This window comes from Takifugu flavidus, chromosome 19 (genome assembly GCF_003711565.1).
Source record: "Takifugu flavidus isolate HTHZ2018 chromosome 19, ASM371156v2, whole genome shotgun sequence".
NCBI lineage: Eukaryota > Metazoa > Chordata > Actinopteri > Tetraodontiformes > Tetraodontidae > Takifugu > Takifugu flavidus.
The window spans coordinates 8,944,827-8,967,539 of NC_079538.1; the positions used below are offsets into that span (position 1 = coordinate 8,944,827).

Consider the following 22,713-nt stretch of genomic DNA (forward strand, 5'->3'; position numbering starts at 1 on the left):
CGGGGTTGATTGCATCAAAGCTACAGGACAGTGAGCAGTGCACATCTCGTACCCCCCCTCACCCCCACCCCCACCACTGACATTAACATGTTGGTAAAGGTGACGCCCAGGCCGCACGTGCATACACAACAGAGCATCCAGCCTCGACGCTGGTGACATTTGGGCGCCCTCCTTTTATGACTAATCATTCAAACCGAAGCCATAAACTCCACCCGCAGCTTCCCCTCCCCACCCCCGTAAGAACGACCCCCTCTCCCCCCACCGAAATGCCAGCATTTCTGATTAATACCTCCCTTTCCAGGCCCGTGTCCGTGCTCAGAGGGTGAGAGGCAAATAAAAAATTGGGAAAATGTTGTTGCAATGCGATCGACCGGATGCGAGTCTTCGTCCATCTGATCCATTATCACCCCCCCCCCGTCTGTTTGTTTTGCCGGGTAAATGTGGAACAGCAGCTCTGAATCATGCAGTGGCCTTTCCGTTGATGTGGCCCGGCCTGACCCGCTCTGGACACCGAAAGGTTAAACGCCGTCTGCAGGAATAACGCGGGTCCAGTCATTTGACATCCTGCCGTTTGTCTCCAGTCACACATGCATTACTAATGGGAATCTTTTCTGAAAGCACTCCAACTTCAGGTAACACTCGGTTACTCTGGCAACCAAGAACTAGCCTGGATTTGAATTATTTTTCCTACATGGCTAATGACAATTAGAACCAGGTGTGGTGCAGCATAAGTGAGGCCTTTTCTGCCAGAAAATGATTGTTATGTGTTGAATAAGTGGAAGATGGCAACATCACCCACCCAGCAAAACAAAAACCACCAAACATGATGAGTAGATGAGTGACCTTTGAGCTGCATCAACTAGACTGGAATTAGGGCAAGTTGAATTATGGGTTATATTGTTATCTGTGGTTGGAGATGAGAAATCCATGTTACAGCAAACAGGATGACAACACCAATATCTGATACACTGTGCAGATAGACAGCCCTCCTGATCCTGAATTGGCTCTTTTAAGGCTTGATGCTGAGTAAAGCGATAAGAGCAGGAAGTCCAGGAGCACGCTAACGTTGATACATCAGAGACTGGCACTAACACAGCGAGAGCCAAACCATGCATCATTTCTATGATCAAACAACCTTGTTTTACATTTATCTCGCTGTTTTTCTAATTAAGTCACTCAGACAGTGGGTGTGTGTGTGCACGTCTTGAGTGGATGCATCATACACTGATTGCACAGCGAGAGTGAAGCTGCAAACTGTGTGTGTGTGTGTGTGTGTGTGTGTGTGTGTGCGGTTACTCTGCAGCTGCCTTTGATTGCAGTCGTTATTGTCAATCTGATGCTTTTGTCAGGAGAGCAAAACACACAGTGACAGAAAAAGAAGGAAGATGAGAGAAACCACAACATTGAATATGTGTGTGTGTCTAATCAACTATATTTTCAGCCTCTGCATATGTCAAACACACACCTGCAATTCTGCTCCAACACACTGAATCATCTACTGAGGTTAAATATCAGCAGACCCAATAATGCTGTAATTGCAAATACTACTACAAAGCTGAAAATTAAAACAGGGATGGGTTGTTTTGTACAGTCTGGACCAGCTTTTGTAATCCGTGGCATTATATGGGCTGGATTTGGCCTGCAGGCAGCTAATTGAATAGACTGTCCTTAAAGAAACAAGAGGAAGAAAAGGCAGTCCATCTCAAATGAGTCCCAATCTTTTACAAGATTAATTAACTGATCGCTTGGATGTACACTCCCTTAAGAGTGGCCGTGTGTGTGTTTCATCAGAGCCTGCCAAATGTCGAGAGTGCACCCAATTAGTTAAAGTGTCCCAGCCCACACACCTGTCTACCTACACCGACAATGGCCCACGGCTCAGCGCATACATTTACACATTAATTAACCAGCCCGGACTGCTAATTAGTCAGTCAGAGGAGGGCAGATAGGAGAGGAGAGGAGGAGAGGAGAGGAGAGGAGAGGAGAGGAGAGGAGAGGAGAGGAGAGGAGAGATGGGAGAGGAGAGATGGGAGAGGAGAGGAGAGGAGAGGAGAGGAGAGGAGAGGAGAGGAGAGGAGGCACTTAAAAATCTTCACTTCTACCACATAAACCCCCTTTTGTTTTCTACCAGGCTGAAATATGCCCAGCGTGCAGGACGTGCACGCACCTGCCGACCACTAGACGCTCCAGACTGTGACCAAGGATGCAGAGGATGCTGTGCATCTACTCACTCGATTTAGGTTTCCAGACTTTTTTAAAAGACTTCTCCTGCCTTTTCAAGCCCTTGAAAGATCCCAATTCTGCCTCTTTGCATTATTAAGAACTGCTAATTCACTTTCACCTGGCAGACTTGTTTAGGGAACAAGATCTAGATTTTAATTTTCACCATAACAAACTAACCAAGCAACCAAAGTTTACGGCTTTTGAGAAATGATGACATCAAGGTCTCGTACTCCTTTAACAGAGTTTGGGATTTATCTGTAATACACACTCCAAATGAGTCCCAGCACCTGTAAATCAGGTCTGCACCCTCACCTCTCTGTCTTTGAGAACCGCCTGAGTCCTGTAGAGCAGCAGGAGCCGGACGTCGCTGTCACGCAGGCTGAAGTTGCTCTCCAGGATCTGCAGCACGTCGATGCGAGGCCGCACGGGCAGCGCCGCGTCGCCGCAGAAGGGATGCAGCCAAGACAGGAGGTCATCCGAGGTCACGGTGCCGTCTCTGCAGGAGGGTGAGACGGACGGAGGGACGTCACTCAGAGGAGGTGCGGGGAGACGAACAGAGCGATGGAGGTGGGCTGACGTGTAAGAGGTCGTCTGCTAACTTCTTCTCTGATTTTATTCCAGTATTTTCAGATTTCCATATGTCTGCGTGTGTGTTGTGTGTGAGACTGACCCAAGCTGGACATTGTTGTGCACGGCGGTGACCATCCCCTCCAGCACTTTCAACGGTTCTGGGTATTTTCTCAGGGAATCTTGGTCTCCCCTGAAACACAGCGAACCGCTGAATTAGGTCTGGAAACGTTACGTTATTAAGTCTTCAGGGCCTGATGCGACAGAGGCAAAATGAACGTCTCATCTCTGTGAACTCAACAGAACCCAAAATCATTAAACAATCCAACATTGATTAAAGAGGCTTCGCCTTCAAATCAGTTAAATTCGGACAGCTTTAATGGTGCATAATATCTGATGAGCTTCACAAGGTATTATGGGATCTTTTCTGCAGTGTCGTTAATGTGTTTTTTTGTGGTATGGCTGTAGGCAGTGCTGCAGTATGTGTGTGTGTGTGTGTGTGTACAAGAGACTATTTCTCACAAAGACAGATGGGGAAAAAATGCACACGCACAGGAACATGCACACACAGCCAGGCAACATACTGTAAAAACTGTAGTCGAGCTTTATTTCAGGGTTCTGTAAACTCCTGCGTGGCCGTTATCCCCTCGATTCCTCTGTTAGCATGTTGCTAAGTAGCAGCAGGCTGTAGGAAACCTTTCAGATCAACTTTTAGTTTGATTCTGAAAGGTTTCCTACTGCCAAGAATGTTCCATTTTTTAGCCAAAGTGTATGTCAGAAGTATGTTAAAAAAAGAGCAACATTAACTCCTGTTGGGAAGAAGTTAATTAATAATAATGTCCCTATGCTAATTTTCACGGTGTGCATGAAAAATGACTGAATTAGCAGGGAGGGTCAGGGAGGGCTCTGGAAAAGCACCTGTAAACTGTATACAGATGCTGGATAAATAAACCTGACTCCAACAAACTCAATTGTCACGGACATATGGAAACCATTATGAACCAGATTGAGTTTTACTTTAATCTGCTGCTTATGTAGCTAAATAGAATCTTTTAAACACAAATTACCTCATTGTCAGTAGAATCCATATAGATTAGGCTAGTGAATAAGTAAGTCAGAGGAATTTAAAAACATACAGTTAAAACTTCATTACATCCAGCAAGTTAATTCAAATTAACAGAAGAAATACTAGTGAATGAATGACAGCAGGGGAAATGTAAGTTAGGAATTGATTAACTGAGCCGAGAGCACCACTTTTATTTTTAAGTGGTGCAACATAAATGGGAACTGAAATTCAATTAGATGTTGCCTTTCACTGGAATTTCATCCTCTTTAATCCCAGATGCAAAGTCAGTGTGTTCTGAAACCAGGTCAGAGCCACAAACCCACGCACACACCCACACCCACAGCAGCTCAAGCTAAAAACGATGCAGCATTTCCTTTACTTTTCCCACTTGTCTCGTACATTTGCTCTTCAAAGACATGCACGCGTGCTTGCGACAGTTACAAAAGATCGCTATTAGTGTGAGGCTCCTGCGCGCTCCGTCTGAAAGCTCAGAGAGAGCCAAAAAAGGAGACTCGCTCGGCTCATTCGTAACCTGCCGGGGCACAGTGGTGCACGCTGGCTCTCTCACCGTGCCCTACTTGAACGCCTAAATGGAGATTCATGTGCGAGAGCATCTGGGGAAGCTAATGAATACACAAAAGTTTGTGTACCTCTTCCTCCCAGTGTGTCGTGTGCGAGAGATGTGGGGACCATTGAAGTTAGGTAAGATGTGTGTGTGTGTGGAAGTTGGTTCCATCCATCTGCACCATGCACCATTGAGCAGCCATAAAGAGGAGGGAAATGAGGCAGGAATATCATCAATCCAATTAGCTCACATTCATCAAGCCGGTCAGATGGTGCGTTGGTATCTGGTGCTGTTCTGGCTGGTTCGCCGGAAAAGATAAGCGAGGAAAATATAGACGGAATCGAAGGAGCCGAAGCCGGCCGGGCTTTTTCTGCAGCCCTGCAGACACACCGGGGTGAATCACTTCTCTTCCTTTTGAGGGAGAGGTAGGACACCAATAAGCCCAGCTCCCACAGGCTGTTACTGGAAATGCAATTCAATACTCCAGTCATTTGTTTTGAGGGTGTTTTTCCCCACCAACACGCTGAGCTTAGAGTGGACCGATGTGCAGTTTTATTTTCAGATAACAGGCAGCAGAGATCAAGCAGAAGGTGACGCTCAGCTGCAGCTTGGAGGCATTTCTTAAAATAAAATCCAACGGTAAAAACCTCCTCTTCAGGTGGATGCACAAAAGGCGTACACGCTGAAAAATGAATCACGTCGGACGATCTGCAGCACATATCGGAGAGACTCTTTAATTTCCCCACTGTAGACGTGAAAAGCACGGCCCAGAGTGCAGACTGGGTTGAGCAACTTTCAAAATTCCACAGGATGCGAGGGCAAGAGCGTCCCGGTTTATGCAATGTTGCTTTTCTTTTCCTCAGAGCAAAAGAAAACAAACCCACCTTTCCCAGATAATGACCTTGTTCTATTAAAGCCTGGACTGGTAGCAGTCCATAATCTAAAGGGGAAAAAACTACAAAGTGCACAATAACCTCTCGCAGAGAACAAAACTAATCAGATTCGGACTCGTGTAAAACACTAATTAGTGCACAAATGCCACGAGGTCCAGTGAACACTGCGGCAATCAACACATTCTGGAAAGTTCAAAAGCAGATAAAAGGTTCCATTGATGGGAATATATCACAGAAGACAGTGCAGATGGCAGGAAATACTGTGAAAACAATTATGGAGCGAATAAATTCTCTCTGAAAAGGCTCCTTTCTGAATTAGAAAAAGGGGGTTTATGGCATTAAATAACGGACTGAGCTGATACCTGAGTGCAGCCACCACCTTCTCCACCGCGTCACCAAACACCGTCTTCACAGACAGGTCCAGTGGTCCAACGGCAACACCCAGAAGCTCTCTGATGTGCCCCAGAGGCTGTCCGTCAGTAGCCATGGCGACCGCCAAGTCGTGCACCTTGAGCCGCTCCGAACGAGACAGGTCATAAAGTTGGACGTAACTCTGAAAAGACCAAATGAAGCGTGTTACAACAAGAACCGGCCTCAAGTGGACACCCGAGACTGGTGCTGCTGGTCCGAGAAGGAAAACTTGGACATCAGAAACAGTGTAGCATCATATCAAAGTCGGGTGAAGGGCAAACTGTCGATGATGCATCCTGGGCTCCGAGTCACATTGACATTCATGTCACCGAGTCCAGTTCAATCAATGCTGGGAGTCAGGCCGAGTGCCCTCCTTCACCTCTCATGTTTGCAATATTCATTCCAGGATATTTGTATTCATGCCGTATAAAGTATTTCTGGTTGCGTTCAGAGACTTGATAGAATATTAAAGCGTGGGGAGCAGGGTAACAGTGTTTGCTTTAACCACGCGCTACATGTTTGCTAATATGTAAAATAGTCCTTTCAAATGAAGGGTTTTTGATCATTTATGAGATTTTGTGTGATGCACTTCCGACAGATGGTTTTCTTATCCTGACCTTTGAATTTATTTTCACGTTATGCTTTCTATTTTCCTTCCGTGCTAAGTTGCTAACGGCTACTGAGTTTAGAGGTTGGGACGTCCACGTTGGCGACGTTGGTAATGAAACAGTCGGCAAACAATATCGGAGGAACTGTGATTAAAAAACTAAAGGGGGATCTGTTCCCCCTTCAGTGATCTCACCACTGTCGTTGGAATGAAAGCTCACAATAGAGAGTTGATTTCATTCCGTAGGAAGTGATTCCCACTATTGGAGCCTGTATCAGGTGGACGTGTGGAGGTTCAGTGGTTGCATCTGTCACAGCTACTCCCTGAACAGTGAAAGGTGCGCACCAAAACGCTCCATCCTTGTATTACAGGCAATATCTGCAGTGTTTAATTTGCTGCCCTCTGACAGGTAAACACGCCTGTGGAGGATTCCTCAAAGATCCGCTCTTATTTCCTGCAGCTCCTCGTGTGCACTTGATGAACGAGCGCAGTACGACCAAAGAGAGCCTGCATGGCTCCTTCCATCTATCTTCCTGTACCCATCTGCCCTTTCTTGCTCCTTATATCCTTTTTATCTATCTCCAAGGAGATCATTTCTTCCTGCAGGTATGTCGGAGTGTGTGTCTGTGTGTGTGTGTGTGTGTGTGTGTGTGTGTGTGTGTGTGACACAAAGAGGGTGTAGGTGATTTAATGTGTGAATGTAGAGGCTGCAATCATCTTGTCTTAACATGTGTTTTAAGTGACCTGATCACACCAGATCGGTGCTCCGGACGAGTTCTGACTACTTTGTCCTGGTTGGGAGGACGTGCATGACCAAAGACACTGATTTTACATGATCGGGCCATCACTCCACCTCCGTCTCTGCCAAACAAAGGGGTTCTTTTGCCTACAGCTTCTAAGCAGCATCAAGCTTCCCATCAACTAAAATGGTGGACGCACAACCTAAATGAAATGAAGTCGCTGAGTGGTTGAACCAGCTGTACAATCCCAATAAACCACATTTTATCCACTGCTTCATGTGCACACTTAATCATTTACAGCACCAAAGAAGACTTCACCCTTTTACAGAGAATGGCTCCAGAGTCTGGCAGACTGGCGGTACCTGCTGGACGTCTTTAAGGGATTGAATGAAGGCATGGCTCAGGGTGTCCAGGTGGGCCTGTGATTGCTGCAGATGTGCGATGGCCTCATCAAAAGTCATCCCTGCTGGGTCCGTCCTTTCCTGCTCGCCGCTGCCGTCGCCTCTTTTTTTGCTCTTCTCACAAAGCTGGCGGAGGGTTCTGGTGGCTCTCTTTATCACCTCCGACCTCGTCTGGGTGCTCAGCTGGAGGTATACAGAGGACGGGGGGGGCAGGGGGATGAAAACAGAATCATGAGAACAGCGTGGGAGATTCAGGCTTTTAGATTCTGATTTATTTTGATTCAGATGTAACCCGAAAGAACCCCAGCAGACGAACCAAAGCAGCATGTGTTTGGCCTCTTCCTGTGCATCCTGAGTGCAAGTGAGAGATTATTTCTGGAAGCTTGAAGTAATTGATTCAATTCAGCAGACAGGAAGAAGAGCCTTTGGCTCAGCCAGCTTTTACTCTCCCATTTACCTGTTTTCTATCTATAATGAATTATTTGTAAAAGGTAATCCCGCTACAAGGCCAATAGCAAATCTTAGCAAAATATTTTTTGCTTTGAATTAAACTGTTTGCATGAACAATTTTGAATTTAGTGCATTGAATGTTGATGGCTGTCCTTCCCTTTTTGCTAATGTAGCATTTTAGCTGGGCTCTTGATTGGTGACGTTTGAGTTCAGTCATGAAAGGTTTTTCCTTCATGAGAAAGAACAGAGTTTAGCACGAGATTGTAAAAGGGAGGAAAAGGGGAGGGAGGGTTAGGGGCAGCTCAGACGATGGGTTTCCAAGAAGTCATCTGCATGCACAGTGGGAGGAGAAATGCCTGCTGGGAATTGGAGTTTAATTACCTTTGAAGTACAGAGGGATCAATTAGCCTCATCGCAGTGAAAAGAGGGTGAATGAGACAAAATAGAGAAAGAGGAGCACTGCGGCATAGGTGGAACATATTGATGAGGTTATAGACCTTTTTGCTTTCATAAATGGCGATCATTCTGGAATATCAGATATAGATTTACGGGTGGAAATCTTCAAAAACATAGACGCAACTGCTCAAAATCAGGCTTACGTGTTTGGCTGCATCAGGAGAAAAGGTGATGTCGTCCAAGAACCGGACAGCATCAGCGGGCGCCAGCCGGTCCAGGTACTTGGCGCAGGTGTCGTACGCGTGCATGTAGTCATGGTCCCCCTGTGGGGGTCTTTTCAGCAACTGGGGGTCTCCTTTCCAAAACAGCTTCTGCAGCCAGGTTGCGTGGACCGCGCTGGCCGACACCGTGGCGTCCCCGCCACCGGGCACGGGGAGGCGATGAGCGAGTTTGGAGATGGACAACACGTTCTGACTGGTCAAAACCGGCTGAAGGGCGGCGAGTGGGTCCAAAGACTCATCTGTCAGTTTCCGGTAGTCCAAACCTGCAACACCCATGACTCCTGTTAGCCTTGATCTGTGTGCTGGCATCCTGTCCCACCTCCTAGAGATGGAACCGTACTCAGATCAGCTCTGAGTTTGGCCAGCAGGAAGATGAGCGCACATTTGGCTTCTTACACAACAGTGGCGGTAGCGTGTGTTGACTGGCCACCACAGAACAGAAGAAGTGCCCCTGGAATGTTTAAAGGGTTTCAGAGGATCCAACGCTGAACTCGTATAGCGCGCAGCAAAGAAGGGGAAAATGACTTTGTGGTGGAGCCCCCAGGGTGATAGTTTCCAGTAACTGCAGCCCTTTAATTAGTGAGGGATGGAGGGGGGGGTCTAATATGGGATGAAAAATGAAAAATAAGGCCTGATGACAGATTCTCCCATCCCCAGCATCCCCGTGTGGAGGGATTAGAAGCTAATCTTTCACACAGCACTACTCTTTTGTCTGGTTTTAGACTGGACAGAAAGATTTTTTGGAAATTTGTCATATTACAAATGTGCAAAACCCCAAACAATGTCTTTTCAGCACAAATCAGACGTCTCTTCATGTCTGTATGCGTTCAAAAGGTGTACGATCCAGCCAGTGTCTCCTGCATAGACAGGCATATTATAGTGGAAACACTGCGGCCTGGCTGCGCTTTAATATTTAACACTGGTCTGCCATTGGGGAGGGCTCCGTCCACACCGCTTGGAATTCCTCTCACACACACACACAAAAAAAAATCCACACACTCAATAAGGAGAGATAGGCCCAGGCAGACACTTAAACTGCAGATAAGAGTTACATGCACTTACACATGTATGCTCTCTGCCGGTCCCCTGCTCCACCCACTCCTGTTTCCTGTCTCCCCTCCTTGATAAGGAGCATCTCGCCGCATCCTCGGGAGAGCCCACTCAGACATTCTGCTACTGTCTGAGCGGTGATGAATAGTGGACACCCACCACCTGCCTCCACGGGTCTAGACAGCTCACAAGTGTCTCTTCATGACTGCATCTAGGTCATTGTTTGTGTGCGTGTGTGTCGCAGGAATCTGATGGCCCTTAAAGGCACCACAACAGCCCGGATGCCAATTCTGCAGGGATGTGTGTGGATGTTTGCAGCTCTTCTCACGAGACCGTTGCAGCTGTTGTCTGGACACGTCGCTGTCACCGCAAACGTGCTAACCAGCACCAGGTAGATTAGCGTTTCCCTCCGCTTGTTAGGGTGACAGCGTGTTAAACCCCTCCCCCGTTGTTTAGTCTCTACCTGGCATCCTGTGAAAAATCATCGAACCGTCGCAATTCGACAACCACACGTCCGTTCGGATGAAAGAAAGAGGGACTTTGTTCTCGGTCTGTTGAAGCTTCAGGTCTGAGGTTGGATTCTAATCCTTCAAAAGGATATGAGATTACAGCCCTCAGCAGACCATCGAGGGAGCTGATTCGTGGTCAAAGATGCTACATTTCCCTAACGGAACGGAGCATCTAAGGGATAAACATGAAGCGGAATCAGGACTTTAAAAGAACAAATAAATGAAATAAAACTGTGCTGTTGCAAAATGCCCAAACAAACACCCTGTAATTTTATAGTGATTACACAGTAGTGACAACGTGCTCACCTGGAAACCAATTATTTAGCAAAATGGATGATGTTGCGGATGTGAGGCAAACCACAGAAAGTGTTTTCAGAGAATTCTCAGAGATTAATTTACTAAAAAAATGATGCTGATGAAATAAGCAGGCAACAGTTGACCTTTAATCTATAAAGCTGCTCACTTTTTTTATCCCCCTGGATGAAATCAACATAATACTAGCGGGATTTTTAAAGAAGTCCTCTATTTTACCAAAGAGGAATGAATCAGAGCACCGTGGGCACTGCGGCAGGATTGGGCACAGAGGGAGAAAGTGAGCTGTGAAAACACCCTGACACGCTAACCTTTAGAGAACTTCCTGGAGAGGTGACACCACCACTGATCCCGTGACATGCTAGAACCTAGACAAGGAGTTGTTGGAGACAGAACCCAGCCGCAGAACTCTGAGAAAGGAAAATAACCCCTCTTACCGGCGGCGACAGCTCGGAGCTTTTTAAGTAGCTTGACATGCGACTCTGGTTTGATGGCGGTGGTGACGTAGGGCTCGCACCCTGCAGCCTCCAGCAAGGTGTAGTAGTAGAGCAGCCGGCTGTGGTCGGTCCCCGCCACGCTGGGGAGGACGTACTTGGTCATGTGGCTGTAAAATGCCTGAGGGTCGAACTTCAAAGTGTCAAACAGACCGAGAGACTCGCTGCGGGACTCAATTTCCTTGGTGGAAAGACTGGAGAAGAAGGAAAAGGAAGAAAGGGAACAAAGGGAGGAGAAAGTGACTGATTATTTCTGATGCTCTTAATTATTCAAAAGTGTTTTTTAATACAAACAAGCATAGCTTTCACATTAGCTGGTGTAGTAAATAGAACAGCAGTAAAAGCTTCTCTGCAGGACTGAGAGAGAACAACTGACCAAAAAACTGGGGGAAAAAAGTCAAAACTGGAAGGCTGACTGGGGACTGGCAAATCAGTATTGCAACCGCAGTGCAAAGGCAGCACAAAGGATCTGCAGGCTTATCACCAAAGACACAGTTTCCCAGAAGAATGATGAGGATTTCACACACTGCTGAGAATACTTTCAAGAACTTGGTGAATGCTGTCATGAGAACATGCAAAATACGGATGAATTATAGAAAACGAAAACCAATATCAATGGCAAGCGCTCAGCGAGTGGCAAATATGTGCCAAAACGCGCCTGGCAGATGAAATGCGAGAAGGAACGCGCAAAACACAAACAACCTTCGCATGACTGTGGAGGTTAAACGAGGGAACGCATGAAGAATGGAGAGGCTGGAGACTGCGGAGCAATCAGAGAGCACTGATGTGACAGCAAGGCTGTTTATCTGTTGGAACAGAACCGCATCAAACCGGACCGTGCTTCCTCTGGGCGCCCCATCAGAGCTGGGCCAGTGTTAAGCTAATAAAACAATATACAGGTGGAATCGGCGGCGTGGCAGCTCAGTAATGTAAATAACTGCTTGCGACGCGACTGCAGTCACCAGAACAATAAATCGATGTAAACAGTCACGTTTCCTCTCGTCTCCACTCAACAACGCGGCCCGACGTTCCACTGATAAATCACGTTAGCGCCCGGGTGATGGGGATCGCAGAGAAGAACTGAAAGTGAAACAATAACTTGTCCCGGCAGGAGGATTGCACCGTTTTTCGTGTTTTCCTGCCATAAAAACTCTGGACTCTGAAGGGTGCCCAGTGTTTATGTCAGCAGGGTGGTACCGTCCTTCAAAGCAAAGCTGTCAACTCTCCTCTGTCTTCTTCACCCGGTGACACAAGCTGTTTGGCTTCTCTCTCCCCCAGCGTGAGGAGAGGCCCGCTTCTGCGTGCTCGGTGGCATTTTCACACATTCTCACAACAAAAATCCCCTGTTGAGTTCATGTGGCTGGAATATCAGTTGTTTCTGACCCCTTTTTCTGCATTTTAACTCAGGAACAAAGAGCTGATTTTAATCCACTATATCACATGTCCCCCGTCCTCTCTAGTCCCTCCAACACTGAATCCAAATAAGAAACATCTTTGATAAGCATCTCCACCTCGGCATTAGGCCAGAGATGAGAAAACATTGGTGCAAATGTGTCGTGAATCATGTCTAAATAGTTCTTTCACAGCTGTTGTTGCACGATTGCTGTAAACAGGAACGTGTTTCCCGCAATAATAAAAATGAGCATCTCAGATTAACGTGTTAATGCCATACAAATGACCTGCCATGCAAGAATCAACAGTGAACGATTATTCTGAAAGGATAAACATATCCACATAACATGCAAAAGGAATAAATGAGCCGAGGGCGTCGGGAGAGTGAAGGGATCTTGCTGTGGTGGGGCGGACGACAGCTCTTTAGGAGTTGATGTCATTTGCATACCACAAGGCAGGTGCCTCGAGCGAGCCAAGTAAGTTTAAATGATGTGGATTTCATTTGAACCGTCTTCATAAATAGTGTTTGGACTCCCTGCACACAGCCCCGCAGTAACAGGCTGGAATTATTCTAATCACAGAGGCAGGAAAAATCAAGTGGGGGCTCCACGCGCAATGCAAATTTGATTTTGAGTCTTGCCTGTTTCTACCTGCCGCGGTCAGCAGAGTGTTTGGAGGGAGGTGGTGCAGGATTCAGAGCCGTGTCTCAGGTAGTTCCTCATTAGGCTCCTAGACTAAATGCCTCTGAATGGATGGAGTCAGGGGGAAAAAAGAGGCGCCACAAAGGAGCGTTTAGCGCTCATCAAAAGCTGTGATGTGCAGCGGATGTGCTGCTGGGAGGACTGGGAGGACTGGGACGCAACAAATCAGCCATCCATCTTCCTGCCACGTCGATATGAATGTAATACATTAATAACGTCGATTTACCCCTCGGTTCCCCTCAGCTCCTGCCATGAAGACCTGAATCCACATCATAAGAAGATCTCTCTGACCTTTTCCACCCCTCCCCCATTGCCAAACCAATCATCACAATTAAAAGTACCGATCGGTAACTTGGCCAGACTTTATTAAAAGCCCGACGGTGTGAAATAGATGGGGACAGTTGAGCAGAAGTCCATTAGCGGTTGATTCCCGCGTCCTCCATCAATACCATTTGTGTTTGTGAACAAGTTGCTTAATAGCCGTTATTAAAATATCCCACTGGCTGGCGTTGGCGTCCCTAACGGGCTGCTGAATACTGCAGGGACACTCGATGGCAACTGTGTTTAGCAGTTCATTGATTCCTCCAAATCGTTCATTCTGTGTTAATAGGACTTGTCTCAGGGACTGGCTTAATTATCATCCATCTTTTTCTTTTTTATCTGGCCTGCCATCCTCTCCCCCCACCTTTCCCGCTCAAACCAAATCACCGCCTCCCGTTATCTCTGATGCCAGCGCAGCACGTCACGGTGCAACTCCACTGAAGGTCAGAGGTGAGCCTAGTTGATGCTACATGAGGTTACCAATGAGAGCGTCTGTGTTGGCTATTGTTGCCCACTGCCTTCTTCTTCTGCTGATCGGGACAGATCGCATCAATTTTCTATGGAGCTCGAAAGAAACCAGCGAATCCAAAGAGAGCCTGAGCCCAGCACTGATACTAACTAGCAACACTAAGTACGCAAGTACAGATAAATTCTGAGGTAGGCACTTCTGTTCCCCCAATGCTGCTGCTGTTGATGGCTTGGGTGAAGTGCATTGTGGGATACTGGCTGCAAACAAGTCATGCGTGACTCAAACTCAATAACTCAGTTTGCATATAATTAGGGCAGTACTTGGGTGGCAACTAAGTACGTGTCACAAGCGAACATGGAAGATCGGACGAGTACGTATTAAGAAAGGGCCAACACAGACACCCTTGGATCTGTGGTTACTGCCTCTCCCACACGTTCTGCGTCCACTCGACAAAACTGCCTCACAAACACATACAAGTGTGATGCAAAATAAAAACTAAGATAGAGTCGCATTCAAATTGCATTTTGCAGCTGGGATCAATAAACCTCTAAAGTCCCGTTCATACCTGGGTGCACCGTCGTTCATTACAGGGTTTTGCCGCGCTCATATCAATCTCTGGATTCATTCATCCATCAAATCGATACCCGCATTGCAGATGCTTCTTGCCGAGGGCATAGTTTGAATCGTCTTGGTGTCTTTTCCGCGTTTTTGTCGAGATCCTGAGACGCTCAGCGTAAACCTGCAGCTGCAGTCGGGTTTGAGGGGTGTGGAGCTTTGTAATTTATGGTTTGGTGGAGTCCATAAAGCATTTCCTTATATCAGAATGCGACAGAGGGACATTTATTACAGGCACACGTGTGTTTGTGGTGCTCACACACACACTCACACACACACACGGAGCTCAACCTTGCTGAAAAGGCATTCTATTAAAAAAGGAATGGTGCTACCAATCCCCAGTTACCAGGTTACACAGCAAATACATCACAGACATTGACAGATTGATGGCAGTTCCCTCACTTAAAATAAGAATCACAGCATGTGTGGTTTACACCGGTGTGTTTTTAAGCCTTTAGCTTTGCTAACCGGCCTGACTGGGAGCCAGAGAGCCAAGCTGGATCGCTGTGTCACGTGGTTTTTTTCCCATCTGCTTTATTTCAGGCAGATTTAACCCGACAGAGGAGGAAAACAAGCACATGAACTGTTCCATTTAACATACATATCAAGATGTCCCAGAAGGTTGATTATCTCGCTCCCAGGGCCAAAAGACATGTTCAGTGGGTGTCAGGACCAAAGTGCAGCGAGGTAGGATGGCAGAGGAAGGGCCAATTATTACGGTATTCATGTATCCTGTGTTTGTGCATGTACCCGCTATCGGTGAAGAGGAACTCCAGATGAGTCATGTAGACCTCCCACAGCGGAACGCTGTAGCGCTTCGCCAGAGACAGAGCGATTTTATACACGCTGTCATCCAGGGTCCTGCAGACAGACGGGGGGGAAAAATAATCATATATCTCTCCTCTGAAGGAGAAAAGAGTACAGTACACACGTCCTGCTTACTCAGTGAGGCCCAGGATGGTCTCCTTCTTGTAGTCCGAGTCCGTGCTGAACCTGTGGACGTCCACGCCGCGGCCCAGCCCCTGCAGCACCTGCGCCTGGGTGAAGTCCGTCAGACGCTCGTTGTACGCGTGCAGCTGGTTGATCAGCCCCTGCAGCTCCTCAGGCCAGCCCGAATACTCGGCCACGTGCTGCGTGACCAAGCGAATCAGCTCCTTCGGGTCAGCCTGGAAGGAACAGAGCGAATTCAGGCCGTTACGCACGAAGAGGTGCTGATGCCGGCGCTTTTGGCAGGAATGCAAAATTCATAACCACGAGGATTATTTCGGTAATACCTCTGAATAAAAATACAGACTTGAAGGGCTTTTTTTCTTCTTTTTTTTTGCACAAACTTGCTTGTCGCTGGCGTTTTTACTGACGTTTACTTCTGAGATCACCTCCGTCACCTTTGTTTTCCAGCATGTAAAAAGAGAGTGAGGGCAACGTTGCTGCAATTTTCAGCTATCAAGGAACAACCTAAGTGGACAAAGAGATTAATCCCGACTGGATCTTGTTACTTTGGTCTTTTCTGCATCCCCACACTCACTGAGCGGTGCTGCTTTAGCCAGGTTAAACCTAATCCAGACTGCGCTCCAGGCTCATCATTAAAGGATGTGAGCTCCAGACTGTGCGCTGTCCACAACTTCACAGGTCTTTCACTGCTGCGAGGCACTAATGAGGCCTTTTTTTTAAAAAAGGAAAAGAAAAATGACTTTAATTTCCAAAAAGCTATTTAAAAAACGCAGAAAAGGATTAACTATCCCGGCTCCACTGTAGCATTTTTAGCCTCCAGACGGGCGCGCAGGTACACCCGTATGGGCGTTTTTCACCGTGTAAATGCATCCTGTAATTACTGCGGTGATTCAGGCCAACGGGATAACACTTCCCGACTTAGAGTGTCAAGTCTCAGCACCTCTGTTCCAATTAAATGAATTTGGTTTTTGGCATCTTACACACCGTCGTTGTGCGGGAGGAGACGGTTTATTTGTTGATCTTATTTGCATAAGGTAATGATGGCCCCTGGAAATGTAAGCACTTCAAAACAGAGGTGTGACTGAGCGTCTTTATCTCTCCCTCGCTCCCGGCGTGCACATCTCTGCGAGAGGCAGCCCGGGCGCCAGTGTGACTCAAGGTTCAAAGGCACGACGGGAGGACAGGTGAGGAGAGGAGGTAAAAAGAGGAGAGCTTATTAATAGTGCAGAGGGAGAGAGAGGAGAGGAGTTTGTTAACGTTGGAGGCAGTTTTTTCCCGACAAGAGAGACTGACGCCAAAGAGCGATGGGGAGAGAAAGAGAGTGTGGATTGAAGAGCGTTACTGAAACACAGCTTTGTGATGAAACACTCTCTCCCTCGTCGCTCTAATTCATACACGCCGCTCTCTCCTGTTGGCTAGCGGACTATAATATCCTCCCTGCCGTTTTAAACAGCAGATTTTCCAACATCGCTCTAATTCTTTATCCCTCTCTTTCACGACTAATGAATCTCTGCACTCTTTTTTCTTTCTATCAAGCCTTCATGGCAATTAGGTTTCAAATAAAACAAAGATAGGAGTGGCTGCATGAATTCTGCCTTCAGCTCATCGAGGCTGCTCAGTTTTAAACTCTCTAATGGAGGCCACTCCTCTGAGGAATCTTTAAACCATATGTAGACTTTAATTGCACAAAGTGACCTGGGAAATGTCTGTTAAATATATATATTTTAACACATGACAGAGACAGTCAGAGGCGTTGTCCGCTGAGCATTCCTGTTATGCTGCTTTAAGGAAAAGTGTAAAAGAAAAACTTGCTAAATAAATAAGACGAATAAATATTATAAAACAACTCAGTTGGTCATTATCAGGCTTCCTTCGCCACCATCGAAACTCCATTCATCATCTCAAATCTGGTGAAATAAATGAGCAAATATCACACAATGGAGGGTTTTTTGTCATTTTTGGTCCAAATTTTCACAACCTAAGTAACTTCTCTGCCAATTTTTGTTTCTTTCATTTTGGGCTTCCATTATGAGCGTGGAGCCATATTTCCTGAGCTAAGTGGGCCGGTTCTAAGAAGCTGCATGATTGAATACAACCCTGCCATCCATGAATATCAGTTCTGCCTGACTCACGCCATCTTTTCATCTGAAGCGGTTGGACAACAAACACAAATGCCGTAAACCCACTTTAAACCCACTTTACCCCTCCTATATTCTCTTTTTGATCGATCATTGTTGTGCAGGCTTGGTTGCTGGTACCCTCGATTCAAGGAGGTTGGGTGCCAGGAAAGCTGCCGAATTTAAACCTGCCAGGACAGAAAGACTCATATTCAAGGGGAAGAGTGTGGATTAGTGTCAGGGTCACCATGTTCACAGCAGCTCCTGAGTTTTCATCCTCATATTATTATAAACTGATCATGCTGAGGTGGAGCTGACCTTTAGGTATAAAATGTCCTCACTTCACCACCAAAAAGTAGACTGGTACAATGTTTCCTCAAAGGTTAAATTCATATCAATTAGAGTGCGATAACCCTAATTTCTAAACCAGAACTAAAAAGAAGATGATGCCATGTTGTGTGTTTAGGTTATTAAGGCCGCGCACGTGCATCCACATGCGCTAACGAAGACTCCAAACACATCGTTTCCCTCTGAGTCCGACAAGCCTTCCATCTCTGGGGAGAAAGCTAGTAATAATTTTAACGAGCTGTGTTTATGTCATGCCTAATGCTTGGCAATAGTGTCAGTGGCCTCATTAGCGCTCATTCCAGAAATGTTGTATACAATATGTGAAACTAATTAGGAGGCTTGCATGGAGGGGGGAAAAAGCCACCAGTCTGAAAAGGAAGATCAGCCAGGAAAGCAGCCTCAGCTGCACTGCAGGTCAAAGTACGGCAAAAAGAGACTGATCACAGGCGAGATCGGAGCCAGGAAGCCAGAACAGGCACGGCTAAGTGGAACAGTGCACGGCACAGTCAACCCAGCGCATCACAGGGGAGGCTGCAGCGGCACATCTAAGCCTGTATTTGTGGAATAGAATGCTTTCTGCCGCTACTCTGATCATCAGGGCTCCAGTGGGGAAATATAGGCTGCTAATGATCGTGCTACAAGAGCGCAATTTGTTCAAGTGCACAAATTATACGAAAAGAAAAAAAAAAAAAGCAACAGGAATGTGAAGTCCCGGGGTTTGCTGTGCTTTTCTGCTGTGGGGCAGTCGTTCAATCCTGGTCATAATTTTATTGTCAATGACGATATGGATTTGGTGGCGCTGTTCAGTGCACCCAAGGTCAGCTCCCTTCACTGGTTTGAACGGCCCGAAGCAGCCATGAACAGGCAAACGGACAGTAGGTGGTGTGAAGGGGAACACAAGAGCCATCTTCAGGTAAAATTATGAAAAATCTTTTTACCCACAGTCACGTGGGGGGTTTCTAGGGCCTATTCCAGCAGCCACGAAGTCAGGAATACAGGACACACACACACACACACACACACACACACACACACACACACACACACACACACACACACACACACACACAGGGTTGCTGGCTTTTTATTTTTACTCCGAAGGAAGTAAGAGCTCTTAATAAATGTCCAGCAGTTCAAGTCGATCCTGCTTGTGCACCTCAAACAAATCAGCATAAACCTAATCACTAGCACTTAAATGCAGCATCTGTAACACGAGTGTGAGTGAGAAAATGGACGCAATGGGTAAAAGTAAATCTTTGAGTCAGTAATTTCCACTTATATGCATATTTACAGATAAAACAGGGACTGAGGGCTGAGTTAGACCTGAAAGGAGCGACAAGCACAGGTAAACACACCTTTTGTGGCGTCTTTAAAAGAAGACTGGTGCTACTGGTTCATGAAACATTTTAGGAAAAGCCAGTGAAAATGGGCTTTTTGTTCCTTAAGGACTAATGGGAACCCTGCTTGTGTGTCCTTGAGCCAGAGCTGTAGTGGCTGGCATTAGAGCTGGAATCAGACAGGAAAGAAAAGCATTAAAACCTTGAAGCAGAGGGCTGAGTTTCCAGGAAAAAAACAGCTCAAAAATATAAGTATATGAACATCAGCGAGTCTCCTACTCTGAGAAAACGAATGTATCAAAATATAGTAAAACGACGCCAAGCTTCCGTAAGTGAAAACTGAAAACAGTCTATTGTGTTGAACTTGTATTGTTATAAATAAAGAAATAAATGGTGCAGCTGTGACAAGAGGACTGAAGGAGTGGGAGAGTGATTAAGACAGAGTTACTCCTCTTAGGTGGCGAGCGGGAAACACTCTGAGACAGTTGGAAGCGCCGTCACACAAGAACACACATCCCACTGTCACATCCATCAGCGAGCCAGCAGTTACAGGCGTGACGCTCACGAGAACAAGAGCACGGACTGAAATGTAGATAAGTGGTGAGCAGCGTCTGTCCACAGTCGTGTGTGCAGCGATAAGGTGATCAAGTGATATTTGATGTGGATATAGCAGAATTAACTGCAGAATTAGCATAAGCTATTTATCACCCGACCCACCACTTCTTCTCTTGTTATAGTGTTGCAATGGAAAACAATCTTTTAATACCCCAGTTTGTGTTTAAAGCACCCAAAACATCTTCCTGCCATGGCAAATCTAAAGAAATTCTGATACATGCACTGCAGTTTACACATAGATAAAACGTGCAGCGTCAAGATATAAAGAGAACTGTTAAAGTGGGTGAGAGCGGTTCAGTCAGAGCTGATAAATGATGACCAGCCAGGCCATTCAACTACCTGCCTCTTAGAAAGTTTGGAGCAATGTGGCCAAAAACAGCAGGAAGTGGTGAATCATTCAAGTGGAGCTGATGTTACGTCCCTGCGTTCAGCGCTGACACAGCAAGAAAAACTCAATAACTTAAGAGTGCGCGGAAAAGAACCGCAGCGTCACTCCAGGAAATAAAGAAATACATCGGAGACGTTTACAACTCAGACGATGACGGGAGCTGCGGAGGGTTCAGAACGCCTGACAGAACCGGTGAGCGTAGACATCCGTTCACCGATACGCCGAGTTAATCTGCCCTCTCTGTCGGCTTGTTTTAATCGACCTCCGCCAGGGTCCTCCGATCAGGCCCGACAGCTTCATTGCAAGACAGACTGAAGCTATTTCATATGGTTGAAACAGCCGGAGGGAGAATCTGACATTGATATGAAGTCTTTTCGCTTGCATGATGCATTAAAAGTAGTTGACCGAATACATTTATGTCCAGGAAATCAGGGGAATCTTGCCCCCCCCCGCTATAAAAATCCAGACTGCAATCGGGGGTGGGTCCCACTTGTACTGAATAAAACCTAGAAACACAATAAAACAAGCACTCGGGCAGAAAACAGCAGAGTGAAAAAAAGAAGAAATGAGCTAAGAATGAAGGTACATATGCTGCCGCCCAGTGTAGCACGGAGCAGTAAAAGGCTGTATATATTTTAAGTTAATGGACTTGAACTTCACTTGAGGCAGGAGGTGGGGGAGTGATTACCACCATTATGATGCTGGGAGGATGTGTGTGTCGGTGGATTGAGGACAACTTGTAGCACGTGTGCGCGTGGAAGTGTTCCTGCATTTTGATTTTCTTTATTTTGTGCACGGCCCTGCCCTTGAGCATTAACTGGGGATGCACTTATCCACTTCTTCCATTGGTCTTTTCCTCCCCTCAGTTCTTTTATCTCCACGTCTTACCCCCTCTCCCCGTCCACCTAGGTTAAACCTCACAGGAGCCGCGTTCCACTCAAAGAAAAGGTCAGAGGCATCTCTTCTCTTATTCCACCATCACCACCTGACAACCCTGCAGACACACTCCCCCTGCCACGGACTAGATTTTGTTCTCCTGAAGAAATGGGACATGAGTGTTGCAGGTATCTGTGGTTTTTGTTGCCTCGTAGAATAAGTTACATTATTGTAAGCCTGACAAATTTACTAAAGGTTGCCAGTGTCCAGCTAGCATGAAGCACACAAGACTACTTTTATTCTATGGGGACGTTTTGGGGGGGGCATTGCCACTTGAGGAGCTCCTCTGAAAACGATATGCCTGTGGGAACACTTATGTTTGCCAGCAAGACTCAAGAGGTGACATAAGCCTGCACACCAGCATCTCAGGATGGTAAAACTGATATAAGGCACTCCATTAAAGTGGAGCCCACTGTGCTGCAGCCTGCTGTCTTTAAAAGCTCTAAACGTGCAGGAGCATCTCGTGCCCCTGCCTCTTTTCCCTGAACTTCCCCCTATAGCCCTCACTCTTCACATGGTTTCTGAAGAAATCTGACCATGATGTGGCTAGTAGTTCCTGTTGGTTTGGTTATGAAACTCTAAAAGTGGAACCAATTAAATTCACGTTTGTTGCACGTTTGTCACAATACAACAGTATGCAGATCATGACCTTTTATTCCTGCAGACTGCATCTTTCTCTGAAAGACATCAAACCTTGAACCGTCTACAGTCGGTCAGGAAGCTTGGAAACATGGTTTCTGAGTGGTGCTTGATCATGCATTCACTAAATAGCATCCTTTCTGATGAACATCCGGGACCAAGCTTTCAGAGAGATTTAAAATTCAAATCAAAGCCATTTTTTTTAATCATCTGCACCATAGATGGAACGGGCCTTTTCCATCACTTGATGTTGATGGAATAGTTAAAAACTTTGATCCGTAAAATGGATCACAGCACTTAGAATTCCGTGTCACACACCGGTGACTGTGGATCTGCCTGCAAATGTAATTTAAGGTATCGGTGTTGGATGAAATTTAGTTTTGTTGACCTTGTTGTTGTTAACTTTCCTCTTTACTCCCTTTTTGCTTTTGTAATTGCTATTTGTCCCTTTTTTTTCCTATAATACCGTCCCATTAGCCGTCGTATGCTAACTCAATAACACTGAACCTGCAGGATCGAGCTTGACCACCCGATAGCATCAGAATCCGACTTCCCTTCCTCAAACTGAGACGTAACCTTGAAATGTATTTGGCGCAAACCTGGTAGAGGGTGTGGTTCTTGTTCTTGAAGCAGGGACTGAGGAGGGAGTAGATCTGCAGGGAATAGTAGTAGGCAGCCAGCTGGAGCGACAAGGCGGAGTGACACCGCTTCTCAAAGCACTTGTTGGCATCCAGCACCTGCATGGATGCATGTAAAGGAGGAAGACATGAACAGATGATGGCACCGGAGAAGTAGAAATCCATCAAAACAATGTCAAATAGTTATTGAAATACACACTTAATCCCCTAAAACCAACCAGCAGACTGTCAGGAGCCTCGGACTATTAATCCACATGGGGTTAACAAGCTCTGTTGGCTCC

General features: G+C 46.4%; 1 protein-coding gene across 1 annotated transcript in view; it reads right to left on the minus strand.

Moving 5' to 3' along the window:
* Positions 1-22,713, minus strand: part of nbas (NBAS subunit of NRZ tethering complex) — a 91,221-nt gene that overhangs the window by 20,098 nt on the left and 48,410 nt on the right. Inside the window, exons 41-49 of the mRNA XM_057016293.1 lie at positions 22,394-22,531; positions 15,406-15,629; positions 15,214-15,324; positions 10,909-11,159; positions 8,523-8,863; positions 7,435-7,656; positions 5,677-5,867; positions 2,894-2,983; positions 2,536-2,719 (exon numbers count right to left, since the gene is read on the minus strand). Of these exons, the coding sequence (XP_056872273.1) occupies positions 2,536-2,719; positions 2,894-2,983; positions 5,677-5,867; positions 7,435-7,656; positions 8,523-8,863; positions 10,909-11,159; positions 15,214-15,324; positions 15,406-15,629; positions 22,394-22,531 (1,752 nt within the window). The remainder of the gene's footprint in view (positions 1-2,535; positions 2,720-2,893; positions 2,984-5,676; positions 5,868-7,434; positions 7,657-8,522; positions 8,864-10,908; positions 11,160-15,213; positions 15,325-15,405; positions 15,630-22,393; positions 22,532-22,713) is intronic.